The sequence below is a fragment of the Mya arenaria genome, chromosome 16 (assembly GCF_026914265.1).
Source record: "Mya arenaria isolate MELC-2E11 chromosome 16, ASM2691426v1".
NCBI classification, from domain to species: Eukaryota; Metazoa; Mollusca; class Bivalvia; order Myida; family Myidae; genus Mya; species Mya arenaria.
Window position 1 is genome coordinate 20,634,698 of NC_069137.1, and position 16,635 is coordinate 20,651,332.

Genomic DNA, 16,635 nt, shown 5'->3' on the forward strand with positions numbered 1-16,635 from the left:
TTGTATTCCAGTCTCTCTAGGGTCACAACTCGACACTTGTTTGAACCTGAGTTATGTACCTTGTTGTGTTCCAGTCTCTCTTGGGTCACAACTCGACCATTGTTTGAACCTGAGTTATGGACCTTTTTGTGTTTCAGTCTCTCTAGGGGCATAATTGGACACTTGTTTGAACCTGAGCTAAGGACCTTGTGATATTTCAGTCTCTCTAGGGGCATAATTAAACATTTGTTTGAACCTGAGCTATGGACTTTGTTGTGTTCATGTCTCTCAAGGGGCGTAACTCGACAGTTGTTTTAACCTGAATTATGGACCTTGTTGTGTTCCAGTCTCTCAAGGGGAATAATTCGATACTTGTTTGAACCTGAGTTATATAACTGTGTTCCTGTCTCTCTAGGGGCATAGCTCGACACTTGTTTGAAGATGAGTTATGTACCTTGTTTTGTTCCTGTCTCTTTAGGGACATAAGTGGACACTTGCATGAACATGAGTTATGGACCTTGTTGTGTTCCAGTCTCTCTAGGGGCATAATTCGACACTTGTTTGAACCTGAGATATGGAAATATTGTTGTACATATGCCTATGTTTCTCTTGAAACATGTTTGAATACCTTGAACTGTTGTTTGGTAAAATATGAACAAGGGTACAGTTGTTGACATTTATCAGGTGTTTTTATTCATACTTCTATGATGACGAAGTTGACAATAAATCATACATCATTGCTGTAATGGTGAAAGAAAATCCATGGCTTGATTTTGGTTTCGCCTCACGAGAGTTGTTTCCTGAAATGTTTTATTTATAACAATTGTACTTGTTCATGAATGTATATTGCAATTGTATACATGAGTTTGACAATACGAGAAATATGTCATGGACTTTGGATATTTATTTAAAGAATATTTGTATATGAAAGCGTATTGATAGTTTAAACATGTCAGGGGTCTTTCACGGAGCGTTGTTTATAGATTATTGATTGTGCATGTGTCTTTATGTGAGTACCTTGTTAACAAGGAGACGTAGGTTTGTTCCCAAAAACTAAGATCTGCGCTAGCCTTATGCAGTTAACGTTACTGTGTCCCTGATAGTTCTAGTTTGTAGAGTATCATATATTATAAAACACTGCTGGTAGTCAAACGGATTTGAACATCAATTATGCATTTAAAAATATAGCTGTTTGATATTATCATTTGTAGTACGTTGTCATACGCATATGCTACAGTTTAAAAACAACAACATGAATGGCAATGCAATATATTTGTAATGTTTCATGTGCAAGTGACTTTCTTGTTTAACCTTCTTTTTCGACAAATTTCGCAATACACTAAATTGAATAGCCAGGGAGCTAGCGTGTCCGTAATGATTAAATGTACATTGGGTTTACCAAGTTTAACAGCATTACTGAACACTACATATCTAAAAAAACTATGTGAATGTTTAAAGATGACATCTTTGATCAATAATTTTAATATAATAGCATTCCGATGAATCAGCTGTATAGGCTCATTGACATTTAACATTATCGCTTATGGCTCTATAAAAGGGCATGCGTATTTAAAACATAAATTGACCAAATTTCCTGGTGTACAAAAACAATGTTTGAGCCTAAAGGACATTAAACAACATCCAATACACCGTACAACTACAACAAACATAATACACATGTAAAAGCATTATTGATCAATTACTTCTTGAATAACCGCCCTGGAATGATCAGTGAAACAACAGTTTTCTGGAAAACACAAGTGTATTGGGCGTTTAATGTTGATATGTACATAATCTACAACTTCTCCTTACAGTTATCAATAATTATTCATTCAATTAGAAACATAAGTCTTATCAGAGCCAGTTTTCACAATGATGTATGAAGTAAATGTACTTCATATATGCACTGATAAAGAAAGGATTAACAACCGGACACATGCATTACTTGCAAACGATTAAGTCCCATGTTTACATTTTATAGAAAAACCGCGAGTCTTGTTTTGTATCTGAACGTTAGAAATGAGAGGACAAATATATAATATCACACTATGTTGACACTGTCTCAGAATCAGTTACAAATACTGGCTGTCTAGTTAATAGCAACAGCTGTAATTTATATTCTGATCCCATATGTATGTGAAAAACTGCAGAACTTGCAATGCTCAGGTTAACAATTTGATTGCATATTTTTTTTTGCAAAAAGGAAACACAAAATGGTTATGTCAGTTATGAAATATACTTCATACGCTATAAGATTCAAAAAAAATATTTGGTGATCATTATTCATTTAAATTTAATCCTATATATGGATGAAATGTGTAAGAGCTTTATATAAATGGGCTTTTTGGATATTTCAGTTTCAATGAACCTTGTCAAATAATAAGGATACATGCATAAAGACCCCGTCCCAGCACCGCACATTTTGAAACTATATTGTTCGTGTTTTAATAACATCCATGTCGTATTAATTCTTAATTGAACAACTTTCTATACTATTACTGTTAATAGATCTGTCTGTTTGCAATCGAGACCTATATTGCTTATCTGTAAAAGGTCAATAACAAGTGTGCCATTATTATGGAACCCTGCAACGTAGGATATCGGCATATATCTAACAAAAAATGCTATTTTGTTTATGGTTTAATGAAAATAGTTAATACTTTGCTTATCAATGATAAGTATTCCTAATTGAGCCTTTTAATTTCAAATACATTGCATTTCTAAAATCCAAGAAAATTTACGGACATTATTTTTGTTTCATAAATTTAAGCGAGGAAAAATCTTCAAAAAGGGCAATTGTATTTACTGAGTTGTGCAATTCGCTCATGAAGTTGAAAGTCGTATACAAACGCGTGTAGAAGACGTCGGGACCCAGGAATAAACATAGAAATTTAGAACATTCAACATATGGGAATTATAAAATATATAGCGTAAAATCTAACTTCGAATTATGTCGGTTGTTTACATTCGTAGTTGAATCGGTCATGTGTTATAATTCCGTCGTGATTTTTTTTTACAAAAGAATATTTATGCCAATTTTGTTGGTATTTCTTGTTCTTAATCTAGTAAAAAATTATAATCTAATAATATTGATTGTTGTTGATTTGTTTTCTTCATATTTCGAACGTTTTGAATATGTTTCGATTTTGGTTTAATAATTTACTATTGTATCCAACTAAGCCCCTTGGTAATACCGTGATCGATGATAAAGAATTACTGTTAGGTAACTGCTCATACACAACAACAACAACAACAACAACAACAACAACTACAACAACAAATATCTTTATTACACTCAGGTCATACACACATGACACCATGAGGACAAAAAAGAAATATGTCTCTTATCATAGAAAAAGGGAGACTGTTATTTTAAATATCTTAACAGAATAAAAGGGTTAAAAGGGATATTCAATATAGGTCTGAACAACAAACATGACAGTATCTTTCAGCGTAGTCAACATTATCATTCATTTCTATTTCTATCGGAAATATGTGGTTTACTCCTACAGAGTTTCAGATTACGCGAAAGATTTAGAAAGTATTACCATAATAGCATCCGCTTGTATAATTAAGCCCTTTACACCAGAAGATGACAAATCAAACATTAAGTTTGAAATGAAACACACAGAGCATGATAAAAAAATCAAATTTAAATTGAACTGACCAAACACGTTCCATGAAGCCTGAAAAAGACTATGATAGAGAGTGAAAATAAAAGGATTCCTGCATTTCTGATCACACAGGAACAAATTATTTTGGTTAATGTCTGAAATAGTATTGAACGCTGGACGGTTTACACGATAGGTAATATCACATTTTAAAATAAAATGTGCTATCTATTTATGTTATAAATAATTATAGAATATTTTCTGAATTAAGACCGTAATCTCAATGACTTTGTTTTATTGTTTTACTATATAAACAATTAATCCTGGACCGTCAATCAGACAATTGGGCTAACACACTGACAAGATTCGATACTGATAATTATCGTCGCCTCAATACACCTATTCAAGATCGTGTCATTCAAAAACTAATCGTCTTTTAAACCAGAACTATTAAATATCTCTTTACATTTAGTCACCCACTTAAACACTTTATTACTTCTAGCTTTAAACTCCTATTATAGAATGTCAACAATGTAAAAGATTCATATAACTTTTAGATAGGCTGGATATTACCTCGGATTGAATCTACATCTGATCGAGCGTGTTGTTCTCTTACTTTTTAACTGATATGATTATGTTCACTTAACGAACTGAAATAAAACATTAGCCTGAATTTGCCTGTCAACATGACACTAAATTGAAACTAATTATGTTTGTAGTAATTACTGGTTGGGCGAATTTGATATCGCAAATACGGTGAAATAAAAGTTGATCACAATTTGTGATTATAGCCAAACAGCATATGGATAGTGTTATTGTACTAAACCTGGTTTGTTTGACCATTTGGTAACGGATTGAAAAGTGGACTGACTTCATATGTTGCAAAGCTATTCCAAACACCGTCATAAGTAATCCATACGTGTAATAAAACTCAATCACTTGATACATGCCAGAACATTATGTTAAATTTAATATTATAATATTGATTTTCAATTCGTTGACTTTCAACCCCGTTAATGAGTCGATTGAGATAAATAGAAGATCAAATTATTCGCGCATGCGCATGTCAAAATAAAAAAACACTGTCAATCATTGCATGTACCAATAATAAAGGCGCTCGCGCTAAATTTCAAATGAGTTTTCCGATCAGTGCTGGTTAAGTTTTTACACCGTATCTTGTTTAGCCCCTCCTAATGGTAAGGGGTCAACAGGCATAACACACAATATTGATTTGTGAAAATCTGACATAGTTTACATTTGTCCGAAATTCATAACTTGTCTAAGTACATGTTTTCTTATCGTGGTTAACGTCTTGTAAGCAAACTGTCATTTGGCTATCTTCTAATTAACATATTACAATATCACGGACACCGTATCGATTTTAGAGTCATTTTTAAATGACATAATACTCTTTGCTAGGCGCATTCTTCTTATACGTGTACATACATTCAATCAGATAAAGACCAAAGACCAGCATGATTGCTCAATATCAGTTACTTATACAATTAGAAAAAGAATTATGAAGTAATATGGTATGTCTGTTATTGACGCTTAATACCAAAGTCGTCTTATAAAAGAAAGTGGATAGCTTTGTTTAGGAGTTATTCAAAACTTTCTTTTATCTTAATAGCAATTCATACAAACAGGTAATGTTATGGTTTTCTTCTATATGTTGAACTAATTTATGTTATTGTTACAAAAATCAGTCTTATCATAGAGTGTATGAATAATTATGACCGAAACGGATTAATATATTTTGTTCTATATCCTGTGAATTTTTATCTTAAAAAAATGAATGACATATCGTCTGTGGCCAATGATCGGAATATAAAGTTTATTACAATAAATAGTAATTAATTCACAATAGTCATCGTCATCGTCATCATCATCATCATCATCCAACTGCTATTAAATGGAAAAAAGTGATATTGTTGATTTAAACGCCATTTAGTAACGCTTGAGTTTTCTTTCTATCTATGTTTTTAGCTAAAAAGCAATTAGTTAGAGAGAGCGTTTGAGCATTTTTTTCTGTAAATTGTAAACAAAAGGCATTTCTATAAGGCATTAATGATTTGTTATTTTGTATATTTGGAAAAAAATGTTTAATCACAACCTTCTATAAGATACTAAAGCTTGTTTGAAAACAATACAAACAGGGTCAAATAATTATACCAGGTGACGATATTAAGAAGAGCTGTTATGTAGTTTTTAAGGCCAAAGCTACTCGGTATATAAGTCAAGCGTAATGTCAGATTATCATTATTTTAGAAGCTATTTAGCTTTTTTGTTCCATTGAGGTTTACAATTATCTAATCGTATTCTTCCTTTGGTAGTCCAGATTGGGGTAATTGAGTATACAATTATTTTATACGATATTTTATAACACGGCACTGACAAGGGTGTCTTTTCAAATTTTCTTGCTAACACTCTGTATCACCCATTTACGAAGTTATTTAAACTATATATATTATTTTAGATAATAGAAAAGCAGACGTATTATTAAATAGTCATTTTATGGACATATTTATTGTGGAACAACAGTATGGAACTGACTGTAACTTTATAAGTATACAACGGAACTCTGCAAAAAACGTACTTTTGTTTGTATTCGAACATGCTGAATTGGATCCAATGCATTTTTTCTTGAAAAAATATTTTACGGCTGTTTGCTCTGTATGCCTTGATAACATTATTTCAGAGTAGACTGCCTATTGTTAATAGACGATTATGAACAGCGAGTAAATGGGGGAATGTCTTTATGTGTCCATTGATTATGAATGCCGTTAATCTGACGATTGATTGGGCACTATTGTTATACTGGGTTGTTAATGACAGGTGTATATAACGAATTGAATAGCTTGATATATTATACTGAAAGTGACTGAGCCTATAGTATAGTGGACTCCACGTAACTAAAGAAGTGAAATAATTGAACTTTAAGTTTCACGATTCCTCTGTTTGGATATAAAGTTACTTTTAATATAAAGGTCAGTATTCTTTTTTTACTATTTGTTTTTTTTTCAGTTGCTACAAGATCTTCGATATAGAAGATATTTTGTTCGTATCATGGAGATACAAATGATACCTATATAAGGAGCCGTACCATTGACTGCCTCTTGCTCTTGAAGATGACAGTGATATTTACACATAAAACGGTATCATTCTATATAAATGGATATATATGATGCTAGGAAACATATGTTTGACTAATGTACTCTCGTTCTTTGGAATAATTTTAACATCTTTAAATCTTGGTATCTCGTGAAAAACTCGCTTTACACAATATTATTGCCATGGAATATTTGATTCTGGATTTAAATAAACGCACACTAGATAATGTAAATAATCTTCGAAATATATTATATTATGCATATATTTTCAAATATATATGAATATTAACGTGTGTACTTAGCTAACCAAGCAGTACGCATTTCAGAAGAAGGGATCCCAATAACTTCTTTTGTTTAGTTTGGAAAACCATTGTGTTACTATTTTGAATAGCTGAGATGAAGTTACGGTTAATCATAGTATGCGTCATTGTTTTAAATTGCGAAAGTTTTGCAAGCGTATATGTAAAGCCACTCGATTTGCTTTAATTATTTATCAGTTGCCTTACACCTATGTGAACACTGTACGTTTGTTCATGTGCGAGATTAATTAAAAAATACAGTCTTTTTTATACCATTGCTATAATAGGGTTATTTTCATACATTTATTAGACATATCGTTTGGAGTAATTATTAAACTTTCCTTCTGTTTGGCAACCCAGCTGTAGAATGTTATCAGATTACTTTGACATATAAACAAATGCCTAATTAAAAACAAACCATATAACCGGTGTAAGTTTGTAATTATGTTGAAACATATATTTTTACTCTAAGATGCAGATTTGCCTATAAAACTTACGTCAACTGTGTCAAACTCTTATTTATAACGGAAATTAACACTTTATGAGATGGCAAAGCGACAACTATCGAATGTTTTTCTGTTTGTAATTTCGATTTTTCAGATAATAAATGTTTTGCCAGACAACGAGAGAGTCCCTTTAAAGGCTGGAATGTTTATATTTCATACACTTTTACACATATATGTTTTATGTTACTGATGTTTTATTATGTTGCAAAACAGTGTTAGCATTAATTTTATTATTTCCATGTTAGAGGATGACAAGGTCTGATATTAAAACATGTTTCACACTTAACGTAAAATTTCATCTATATAGGACCGACTCAAGCTAAAGTCACTACTTTTCCTTTGGTCATGCAATTTGCCGCCTGTAGGTCCTTGCCAACACGCATCTGGATCCTTATATTCGTTGATGCAGTTTGGCTTTATAACTGATTTGTAAGCACTTCACAGTAATTTGCTAATGAAACGAGGTATTTCGGAAAGGAAACTTAAAATTTACCGCCTATATTTCGTGTTTTAAACATAGCATGTATAGTTCTATAAAACGATGACATTTATAGATCATCAAACGATATTGATATCCTAGTTATAATTCATGACGATGAGATAATTTAGCTTTACTGAATCAAAAAATAGGGATACATGTATTAAGTCCACGACCATGCACAAAAAGTTTTGAAACTATATATCAGGTGTTTTAATAACATACATGCCGTCTAATTGAACGACAATTCGTAAACACTGTTGAACTTTATCAATATTATCGATTTCATTCTACGTCTAAGCTGTTTGTAGGTGTATGTGTCATTTATTAGAAATGCATTCATACGGCTGTTCAGAGTTAACTATGAAAAGTTGTATTTGACACAAATGCAATTAGTTTGTGGAGCAATAATTACTTGTTATTTACTTTTATGTAATGTACTGAATTTAATTACGGTGAATCTCAACTTCTTATAAAGAAATTTACAATTATATTATGTCATTTAATGTAAATGGGTACCTATAATACGCATTGTCCGAGTATTGACTTATGTTTACGGCTGTGCCTTTTCAAAGGCAGACATGTCATCAACTGGCAATTCAGACAGGCGGCTGATTGAAGAAATCTTGAAAAATATTTGTCATTTAATCAAAATTATTTTGCATGCGGAACATTCATTGTTAAGTATTTACTTTTATTTGGTTTGGTTTACCCTGTCACTTAATTATAACAATTATATTAGGACTTTAGATGAATGCAAATTGAAGTGATTGACCTACTCCCCCAATACCAAAGAAAATTCTGGTACCATTCCAACGAAAGATATAGACGAGTAGTGTACATTAAAGTTTTTTTTAAACTAAAATAATATTTACTGAACAGAAGCCAACAATTGTCACGATGCCACTGTTAAAAGGGCACATGTTTGAAAAATAACACTTTTATGTAGTTAGACTCCAGACAGTACGCGACTGATTAGATGTTAAAGAATCGTTTAATCGTTTAAAGTTGTTTTCTTTCTTTTGAACACTGCGTTATAGTGTGTAGAACGACATTTTGCTACTCTGTGTAAGGCTTGATATTAGGTCTTTAACTAATTAAAAGCCGTAATTTTGTTGTTATTTTTGCCATTTTCATCATTCATTTTTTGTTCGTAAAATCCTACAATCACACTGAATCTACGCAGACAATAGTTACGTGTATTCAAATCGATGTTTCAAAATACATGTCGGCTGGATACAGTTAATATATGGGCTTAAATACTTACAAATCTTTGTATATATGAATATCGTTTTATGTATTAAAAAAGGGATCAAAACAAAATCGAAAAAAAAAATCCTTGCAAAATGTCAAAATAAGGATTACAACTTATATCCCCACCGGAATGAGAGGACACACTTTGTGACGGGAGGAATTATACTTTCATGCTGGCATAGCTTGTCAACGATATTGTGGCGCATAAAAGTATAAGTCCCCCCGTCACAGAGAAATATTCCAACTTAGGGACTAGTTCATAAATTACAGAGCAATGCTTTCAATTGTGTTCACGTTGCATGATAAAATATGAAGTTTAGTTTGTTTTATAAAACTTTACACTTTAATTGATAATGAAACCTTAAATTATAATAGCCCTGCTTATCATTTTAAAAAATTGATTATTAATACCAACTCAATCATAACAACTCGGCCATCTCCGAGATAGATACAGGCCGAGGTGTTCCGATTGATATCAAATAGATGAAGGTTGCACGGTACTATTAAAATATCCTTTATGTTTGTTAACCTCCTACGCAGTAATCTCCCTTGGTGACAGCAAAAATGCCGAGTTTTGAAAAATTAACCTTAAGCTTTATTGTTTGTTTTGAAAATGTCATTCGAAAGAATGAACTCCAGATAATTCCCATTTGATGTATAGTATTTTTATCCCCGTTCTATATACTCATATGAGTAAAATGTGTTACAAAAACTGATACAAAATATAACGCAAGGAATTCACATAACATGCCGGTACAAATAAAAGGTGAATTTCATGCTATTGAAATCTATGTATTAGACCATTGACTCTATTTCATCCGAAGAAACGTATGTATGTTTATGTTATAATTTAGTTTTAACCGGAGGATTAGCTTAGGGAAAAAAACAGAATATCTATAATTCCGGGCTTAAACTATTGTAACAATATTATTAACCATAATGTCCTTCGAGCATATGTACACTAAACATAAAACAAAATATTATCATTGAAATAATAACCATTTTTGGTTATCTCCATGCACATTTTTCTTCTAATTACCTTGCGCCGACTTGATGCTATGCATCAACTGTTTTCTTGTTTTCATTTGTTTAGCATTTATATCATGTAATTTACATATTTATAATTTTTAAGCAACCGCCTTTTAAATGACATCATACTTGTATTTATAACCAGCAATAAAAACCCCAAACATAAGCAATATCGTCTACAGCTCAACGGGAGGTGCCTTAACAGCAGTTAGATAGTTATATCTGTTTATGTACTTAAACTATTTATAGTTGTTCCTAATTTATTTATAACAGCTTGGTTAATATATATTATGGTTATTTACATGTCTATATACAACATTTTGTATTAATCATGTTGATGACCTCAAATACATATTTGTGTGATGATGTGATGGGAGTAAAAAAACACACTGTGAAACTGCAATTTGATCTTTAAATGCACAATTAAAGGGCCTAAACGACACGGGATAAGCTAAACGAACGAGCATTCACAACAAACAGCCCACACAAAAAAGCACTTATACATAAATGATATGATGAATAGTTTTAAATTGTAAGTGAAACAGGAGTTCCGTGGAACAAGAGTTCACTGGGGTTTAATATTGTTTATGAATATAGACAACCCAAACCATTGATAAACAAAGAATAAAATTATTATGTAAACAAACAATGTAATATTAAGGTATTAGCCATGTACAACTCGGGTAACATCGACATATATCGCCACTCGCCGTAACAGATCGCGACGTATTCGGCTTGCACCGGATGTTGCTATTTATAGAAACAGAAGGTATATTCCCGCTTTACATAGGTCAATAATGAAACTTCTACATCGTAGTATTTGGACACTCGGTCATGTTTTTCACATGAATATACGTTTAAGATAAATATATTCTTAAAGTGCACGCTGACAGTTGATTACAATACATATAACAACTTGAGTCATTACAGTAGCACATGGATAATAAGTGAATTATACGCGTAAGAGACGATTTTCTGTCGAATAAAAACAACTGTCAACAAACATCATGGAACTGGTTATGCAGAATTATTGTCAACGGGTTTTGAATGTAGGTAGACCTTGAGCAGTTTTGTACGTGTTTGTGTTCAAAACTTTTGTGTTTTAATTTATCTTTGTAATTCTTAAAATATTTTTATTAGTTAAATGTACAGACATCATGTTCATATATTTTGTGACATATTTTACATGCACTTTTGTACATTTGGAACGTGACCAATTTCTAACATACTATATAACATGTACATAGCCGTTATTTGTTTACAAATATATTTTCAATGTTAACCTGTGAGCAAAAGTTGTGCATGTTTTGGGGCTCGAACCCACGACTGCTTGGACATTAGCGAAACTCATTTGCTTGGTGTATGTCTCATCAAAACCCCAGACTGTCGTATATCATTATCAACCATATGCACAACAACTGCATATTTGTGCCTACCACCCCTTACCCTTGGCTAAAACAGATATTAGTGTAGAATGTATAATACTTGTGGATTTGGATTTTAAGGTGGTAGTTTCTGCTGGTTGATAATCAGAAGTCTAATTTATTTTAGGCAGGAAAATGACTGAATATTACAAAGTCAAAAACACTGGGTTACGAAGAATTCCAGCCTGCATTAAATTCAATGTTGGAACCTTTAGAGCGGATTTGACAGCCATTTCTATCCACAAGGCAGTCGATTCTGATAGAGATGATGTGAGTATTTTAAATAAAAAATATTTGACTTGGTTATTGTTTTTATAAACACACTGTATTCAATAATCAAGTGGTGGTTGTTGTGGTTGTGGTGATGTTGGTGAAGGTGGTGGTGGTGGTGGTGGTGGTGGTGATGGTGCTGCTGCTGCTGCTGATGATGATGATGATGATGATTTCATAATTTTCATAATGTATATCAGCTTGTTTTTCAAAACAAAGTTGAGACATATTAAATTGTTTGTTGTGTATTTCGTATGATTATGCCATTACAATAATTTGCACTTATTAATTAGGCTATAAAGTACAACTTTTTCCCTTTACAGCACAAAACATTGTGATGGGTAAAGTACCTGAAGGGGCATGAACACCAAATCAGCATTGACTCTGCATTGATTAATTATAATCTGTGCACACTCTACAAGTACAATCCATGGGAACAGACCAAACTTCAAATGTTGAAGATTGAAGAATTAATGTGAATAAAATCTAAATGTTAGATTACAAATGACAAAATAAAACAGATGGACAAACATATAGACATCAAATTACCCAAAGTGATTGTTAACATGTTATTATATTGAAATAAGTTGAGAACTTTCACTTTGGAATTTCGGAGGGGCATTTCCGCTCGTTTAGTGTTCTTGTTTCTTCGCATATTTTGTGTTAAAAAGTATACTCATTTTTAAAACTCTTTATTCTGAGTATATATCATAAGTAAAATGCATTTATTTGAAATAGTACATTTTACGAATAAGTCAAACTGAGTTTTTTACAGAAGTCTAATTTATTTTAGGCATGAAAATGACTGAATATTACAAAGTCAAAATCACTGGGTTACGAAGAATTCCAGCCTGCATTAAGTTCAATGTTGGAACCATTAGAACGGATTTGACAGCCATTTCTATCCACAAGGCAGTCGATTCTGATAGAGATGATGTGAGTATTTTAAATAAAAATATTTGACTTGGTTATTGTTTTCATAAACACACTGTATTCAATAATCAAGTGGTGGTTGTTGTGGTTGTGGTGGTGTTGGTGTAGGTGGTGGTGATGATGGTGGTGCTGCTGCTGCTGCTGCTGATGATGATGATTTCATAATTTTCATAATGTATATCAGCTTGTTTTTCAAAACAAAGTTGAGAAATATTAAATTGTTTGTTGTGTATTTCGTATGATTATGCCATTACAATAATTTGCACTTATTAATTAGGCTATAAAGTACAACTTTTTCCCTTTACAGCACAAAACATTGTGATGGGTAAAGTACCTGAAGGGGCATGAACACCAAATCAGCATTGACTCTGCATTGATTAGTTATAATCTGTGCACACTCTACAAGTACAATCCATGGGAACAGACCAAACTTCAAATGTTGAAGATTGAAGAATTAATGTGAATAAAATCTAAATGTTAGATTACAAATGACAAAATAAAACAGATGGGCAAACATATAGACACCAAATTACCCACAGTGATTGCTAACATGTTATAATATTGAAATAAGTTGAGAACTTTCACTTTGAAATTTCGGAGGGGCATTTCCGCTCGTTTAGTGTTCTTGTTTCTTCACATATTTTGTGTTAAAAAGTATACTCATTTTTAAAACTCTGTATTCTGAGTATATATCATAAGTAAAATGCATTTATTTGAAATAGTACATTTTATGAATAAGTCAAACTGAGTTTTTTTACAAGAAAAAGGTCGATTTTTAAGCATTTTATTAGCTATAAAAATGTATGGTTACATGACATTATGTAAATGTTCTTCAAAACTTGACAGTAAACTATCAAAAAATGTCTTTTAAATTGTTCAATTGACATCATAGACAATACCTAAAATGATTATACCAGCTTGCTTTATATTTTACTGTTACTTATGAATTTTATATAAACACTTTTTATATAAAACTGCTATATATTTTCATGGAAAATGGAAACATGGAAAAACTGCTCCGTTCCGAAGAGTCACAAGATCAATCAAAATGATGTTTTTATCAATATTGTGTTCATTTGAACTTAAGTTTTCTGTTAACTGAAGTTTATTTTACCAGAAACTGTTTTGTTTATTTCATAATCTCTGACAATGCGAAAAAAAAATAGACAAAATATGTACTTGTCGCTCTTTGAAGCCTTTGAAGTCTGGGGCCTGGGTGTAATGAAACATAAAGAACTCTTTATTCTTACAATAAAAGATCTTCAAATGTGCATAAAAGTCCCATTTTGTACCATGATTATAACTATGTTGATTTTTAAAGCATGTATATGTCAAATCGGAATAATTTCTTACGAAAAGAGTCTTATGTATAAATTGTCATTGGCTGGCTTTGTTACTTTACTGGAAACAAAAAAGCATCGAAACGAGTGGGGAAATATATATTATCTAAAAGAAATAGTTGAAAAACAGTAAAATGATCCCAATGATTCAAAAGGCTGAAGCTTAAGCGTTTCAGCGAAAGTAAATCTTTATGTCACTATGTAGCACATACATTTTTATTTGCAGGAACCAACGTGTTTTACGATAAATTGGCTCTGCTCGTAAACAAGTTGCATTGGGACAGGTAAGGAACTTTATTGTTATTTATTTGTTTGTGTTGCTGTTTCGTTGTTGCTATTGTTGTTGTTGTTCATGATGTTTGATGCTGTTGTAGATAGTTTTGTTGTGGTTGCGATGGTCTTTAAATGTGAGCAGTGGCCCAAATGTTATACGTGCAGCTTAAATCCATGATATTGCCTTTCATTATTTAGAAAAAGAATAAGAAATAAAAACGTTTAACATACACATTGTCTTCACTACCAGCGATATATGAGAATTTATGTAACATCAATATTTAATTTATACGAAAAACGAGGTAACGCTTATTTATTTCAGGTCCAAATATGTGACTAAAAATGGCCAGCGGGGAGGATAATTCTGAGTATGTATATTTGCGTGCATTGAACATTTGAACTACCAGTATGCAGGCTGTTATAACAGTGTGTAAAAACCACACTTCAATCAAGGTTGGCATTAAATGCTTAGCATACTCAATCAGGTCATGCACCAATTTAGGTTAATTTTATAGGAGAAGGTGCCTTAATATTTCACTAGAAATCGAAAGCCGTGATAGTGTCTTGTTGTATACTATGACAATCAACATCCATTGGTATTTATTCAGGAATTGTTGAATAAAATCGTGTGTGGTGACTTCGCCTAACATGCCAATACAAGCTAGGTAAAATAACTCAAACCCGAAGGAAATGTTTATAATCCTAAATGCGCCATTCGCCTTTGAAACAGTTTTATGTTTACAATATCTTCAGTGGTATTTTTTTATTATTTTTATGAACGGTTTTCCAGACAAGTATGCGATCGAATGACCTTTACAATTACCATGTTCATGTTTATGTATAATACCTAAAGAAGTCACATTCAGCCAACTATTTTTACAAATCTTCAATTTGAAAAAAAAACAATCAGATTGTTATACGGCACCGTTCCGTAGCAGAGTGTTGACAAGTGTGAGTTTTTTCTATATCGTGCCCAAGACTAGGTCAAGTCCCACCAGTTCCTCGTGGCCACGAATTTCCTATCTGTTCCTCGTGGCAACCGATATCTTACCCGCTCCTCGTGGCCACGAATTTCCTACCCGTTACTCGTGGCCAAAAGTTTCTAACCCGTTCCTCGTGGCCACGAATTTCCTACCCATTCCTCGTGGCCACGAATTTTCTACCCGTTCCTCGTGGCCACGAATTTCCTACCCGTTCCTCGTGGCCACGAATTTCCTACCCGTTCCTCGTGGCCACGAATTTCCTACCCGTTCCTCGTGGCCACGAATTTCCTACCCGTTCCTCGTGGCCACGATTTACAATCATGTTCGCAAGACTTCGAATATGAGAGTTATATGTACATTTCGTTTATGTTGGTCGATAGACATAAAGCTTTGCTGAACACCTACTTCCGTTTATACGTCTCGTTAACACAATTGCTTTCCTTTAAAAACGGACCAGCTGTCTGATATCGATGCATGTTTATCACTTGATTCCAAACCCCGTTATTGTCTGTGTACACATATGCATATTACCAATAGATCGATCCTACATGACAACTGATGTTTGTTTATTTGATATTTTCAGGAGGACTTTTGAAGGACGTGTAAGGTAAGTTTCTCTCTTCATGTTACAAACTTGAAAAAAATATCGTAACGTATCTAATGTGAAACTGTATTATTTTCATGAACTTGAAACGACTTTGAAATAGATTCAAAGACCTGATGTAATTTAGGATTTGCTTTCACCCTGAATGTTTAAATGCAAGCTCGATATTTCGTACGTCAGTTGTCATTCATTATTGATTTGCTTTAAAATGTACTTCTTTGCTGTTTAAAGCTATGCTAAATAAGCTCATGATGCTTCGTTCATCGTGAGATGTTAATCATACTCAAAGTATGTTAATCAAACAAGACCTCAAAAAAATGTAAAACAAGTATGTAAATAACCTTTTCATCGGAACAAGCCACAGGAAATATATGAGGAAGTGCTGTTTCAAGATTAACTAAATAAGCTTTTTAATTTGTTTAAAATGAGTGAATGTATTACTTAGTATTGCAAACGGAGACCGGATAAATCAATGTTAAAATCAAGATGTATATCTGTATCAATTAGATGACATCTAACCCGCAAGTACTAAAACAAAACTT

General features: G+C 32.5%; 1 protein-coding gene across 7 annotated transcripts in view; it reads left to right on the forward strand.

Annotated features, from left to right (window-relative positions):
• LOC128221240 (hornerin-like) overlaps nucleotides 1-16,635 on the forward strand; it is a 102,929-nt gene that overhangs the window by 23,143 nt on the left and 63,151 nt on the right. For 4 of the 7 annotated variants that reach the window (XR_008258926.1, XM_052929766.1, XM_052929765.1 and 1 more), the window contains exons 3-6: nucleotides 6,615-6,745; nucleotides 14,460-14,517; nucleotides 14,829-14,874; nucleotides 16,073-16,096. Coding sequence is in view for 6 of the 7 variants with exons in the window: in XM_052929766.1 (XP_052785726.1) it covers nucleotides 14,849-14,874; nucleotides 16,073-16,096 (50 nt within the window). In the remaining variant the exon portion in view is untranslated. Of the gene's footprint in view, nucleotides 1-6,492; nucleotides 6,578-6,614; nucleotides 6,746-14,459; nucleotides 14,518-14,828; nucleotides 14,875-16,072; nucleotides 16,097-16,635 lie in introns of those variants that run through there. The other 3 variants (XM_052929767.1, XM_052929768.1, XM_052929770.1) reach the window with 2 other exon arrangements.